Here is a 3520-nt window from a genome sequence, read left to right as displayed (position 1 = left end):
ACGGGTGGATCATTCAATCCACCCGTATTTTTAATACTTGGTGTTTTTCTGTTTTGTTGTTTTTAAAGTGTTTGTGTTCTTGAATCTTTTATTTTGTAAAAGATTGTATTCAACCCCCCCCCCCTCTTCTACAATCTTTCTTATAGTTAGTGTAAAATAACAATTGGTATCAGAGCTAGGTTCCCAACAAACAGGGAAAAAGGTCAACACTGCTAGAGAAAGATGGGAAAGAAGGATGCTGGAGTGAAGATTCCTGTTCTTGACAAAGATAACAACTTTCACTGGAAAGTGAGAATGCACCTGCATTTGCTGTCCATTGATGAGAGTTATGTGAACTGCATTGAGAAAGGACCTCATGTTCCCATGAAGGTCTGCACTAGTATTGGAGCTGATGGTGAAGACATGGTAGGCAAAATGATTCCAAAACCGATCCATGAATACTATCAAGAAGATACTGAAGAAGTGCACAAGGACAAGAAAACCATGAACCTTTTGTTTAATGGTTTGGATCAAGAAATGATTGATAGTGTTATCAGCTGCACAAGTGCCAAAGAGGTTTGGGACACCATCAGGACCATCTGTGAAGGGAATGAGCAAGTGAGAGAAAACAAAATGAAATTGCTAATTCAACAATATGAGTCATTCCATTTCAAGGCTGGTAAAAGTTTGAGTGACACATTTAACCAATTTCAAAAACTGTTAAATGGTCTGAAACTTTTTGGAAGAATATATCAGGTTAAAGATTCAAACTTGAAGTTCTTGAGAGCTCTTCCCAAAGAATGGAAACCCATGACAGTCTCTCTTAGAAACACTCAAGAATTTAAGGATTACACTCTTGAGAGACTGTATGGAACTTTGAAGACCTATGAGCTTGAAATGGAACAAGATGAAAAGGTAGAGAAAAGCCAAAAAAAAAGGGTATTCATCTGTGGATTTAGTTGCATCTCTTGATGAAACAGTCAAGGATAAGGGAAAATCTCAAGTTGAAGAAACGGAGAAGTTGGTCAACGAAGAGAACTCAGAATCAAGCAAGGGTAAAGGAAAAGATATAGCTGATTCTGGTGAAGCAAGTGATGGGATTGATGAGCACTTGGCCTTCCTATCAAGAAGATTCTCCAAACTGAAATTCAAGAAGAATTTCAATCCTGCTAAATCATTTAAGAGCATTTCCAAGCCTGACAGAAGCATGGTGGATAGATCCAAATTTAAGTGCTTCAACTGTGGAAATGCAGGTCACTTTGCAAATGAATGCAGAAATCCAAAAGCTGAGAAGAGGTCCAGTGAACACATGGACTACAAAAAGAAATATTATGAACTTCTCAAGCAAAAAGAAAGAGCATTCATTACAAAGGATGATTGGGCAGCTGGGGATGACTCTGATGAAGAGGAGGAGTTTGTCAATCTTGCTCTAATGGCCAACTCCACAGATCAAGAAGAAAACACTGGAAGCAATAGTCAGGTATTCACTACAAACTTAGTAGAGTTAACTAAAGATGAATGCAATGCTACTATCAATGAAATGTCTACTGAATTATATCACTTGCATGTCTCTTTGAAATCTCTCACTAAGGAAAATTGTAGAATTAAGGAAGCTAACACCTTTCTTAGTGATAGAAACAGTGCTCTAGAAACTCAATTTATTGAGTTTGAGAAACTGAAAATTGAATGTAAGACAGCCAAAGATGATCTTTTGGTTGTTTTAAAAAGAGAAGAGATCATTAGAAAACAGTTTGAAAAGGAACAAGAAATAATTGCTAAATGGAAATCAGGGAGAGATGTTTCCACTAATATCATCAACATGCAAGGTAGAGAAACCTTTGTTGTGAATGAATTGAAAAGAGACAAGAAAGCTCTTGAGATCTCAGAGGACAATTCAAGTGATGAAAATACTGATGATGATCATCAGTTGAAAACTAAAGCTTCAACTGATGAAAGTCATCAGTTGAGCAAAAATTCATCAGTTGACAAGAAAACTCTCAAGAAGCTCAACAAGAAATATGGTCCTGTTAAGAAGAACTTTGTCAAAGGTGAGAATAATTCCTCTGAAACTAGTGAGAGTGTTAACAACATTCATAACTCTAGTAACAAGACTAAGAAGAAATTGGATGCTAGTGAGTCTAAATCAGAAGAGACTAAAAAGAAAAAGGGAAATAGGAATGGTAAGATTGGAGTCAATAAGCACACTAATTACACACCCAATGCTAGTGCTCCTAGGAAAACTTTTAGCAAATGTGGTAGTGTAAATCATTTATCTGCTAATTGTAAAACTGTGATTGCTCCTAATTTACCATTACCTATTCATATGCCATCTGTTCCTCACATGAACCTGCCTGCTATGAACATGATGCCTGGTTTATTGCCTCACAACTCTTACTCTCAAGCTGGCATGCCATATATGTTCAATCCATATTTCAATGCTTTTAATATGCCTCAATTCCATTCAAATCTTCATGGCATAAACAATGTATGCATGCCTCAAATGCCTGTGTTTAAAAGCAATGTTGAAATTCCAATTTCTCAACCAAAACCAAAGATTGAACCACTTCAATCCAAAAGAAAAGTTGAGAATGAAGGAAAAGCTGTTAAGACTAACAAATCTGGACCCAAAGCAATTTGGGTACCAAAATCAACTTGATCTGTTCTTGGAAATGTGTGCAGGGAAACCATAAGAAGAATTTGTGGTACTTAGATAGTAAATGCTACAGGCACATGACTGGTGATTCTTCCCTGCTCACAAAGTTTGTAGAGAAAGCTGGCCCTAGCATTAACTTTGGAGATGACAGCAAAGTATATACTATGGGATATGGCTTGATAGCAAAAGAGAATGTCATCATAGATGAAGTTGCATTGGTGTCTGGTCTTAAGAATAATTTGCTGAGCATTAGTCAACTCTGTGACAAAGGATACAAGGTCAATTTCACTCCTGCAGCCTGTGTTGTCACCAAAGGAGATGACAGCAATGTGGTACTAATTGGACAAAGAAAAGGAAATGTGTATGTAGCTGACTTCAATTCTGTCAAGTCTGAATCAATCACTTGTTTCTCAGCAAAGCAAGCTCAGATGACAGTTGGCTATGGCACAAAAGATTGTCTCATTTAAATTTCAAGGCATCAAATGAGTTAGTCAAGAAGGATTTGGTAAGAGGAATACCAAAGCTGGAATTCTCCAAAGATGGTCTGTGTGGAGCTTGCCAGCAAGGAAAGCAAAAGAGAAGCTCTTTCAAAAGCAAATCTCTTTCATCAATTGCGAAACCTCTTCAGCTCTTGCATATAGATTTGTTTGGACCATTCAATATAATGTCCATTTCAAAGAAGAAATACTGTCTAGTGATTGTTGATGATTTTTCAAAATTTACTTGGACTTTCTTCCTGCATTCTAAGGATGAAGCTGGGAAAATCATCATCAATCATATCAAGGCATTAAACAACAATCCAGATGTCAAAGTTGAAGAATAAGAAGTGATAATGGGACTGAATTCAAGAATTCTGTGATGAAAGAATTTTGTGAAGATAAGGGAATT

General features: G+C 36.8%; 1 protein-coding gene across 1 annotated transcript; it reads left to right on the top strand.

Annotated features, from left to right (window-relative positions):
- The first annotated feature begins 294 nt into the window (after positions 1 to 294).
- On the top strand, positions 295 to 3099 carry LOC135152181 (uncharacterized). The gene is made up of 6 exons (XM_064092015.1): positions 295 to 405; positions 736 to 894; positions 965 to 1232; positions 1677 to 2464; positions 2659 to 2716; positions 2816 to 3099. The coding sequence occupies exons 1-6, from the start codon at positions 295 to 297 to the stop codon at positions 3097 to 3099; spliced, it is 1668 nt and encodes a 555-aa protein (XP_063948085.1).
- The last annotated feature ends 421 nt before the right edge of the window (positions 3100 to 3520 follow it).

This window comes from Daucus carota, chromosome 4 (genome assembly GCF_001625215.2).
Source record: "Daucus carota subsp. sativus chromosome 4, DH1 v3.0, whole genome shotgun sequence".
Lineage (NCBI taxonomy): Eukaryota > Viridiplantae > Streptophyta > Magnoliopsida > Apiales > Apiaceae > Daucus > Daucus carota.
This window is presented reverse-complemented; position numbering and strand designations above follow the sequence as displayed.

Coding starts and splice junctions, on each gene's coding strand:
- LOC135152181 (XM_064092015.1), top strand. CDS start 295: ATGCACCTGCATTTGCTGTCCATTGATGAGAGTTATGTGAACTGCATT. Junction 895..964: donor AAATGGAACAAGATGAAAAG/GTAGAGAAAAGC, acceptor GAAACAGTCAAG/GATAAGGGAAAATCTCAAGT. Junction 1,233..1,676: donor CTTCAACTGTGGAAATGCAG/GTCACTTTGCAA, acceptor AATGTAAGACAG/CCAAAGATGATCTTTTGGTT.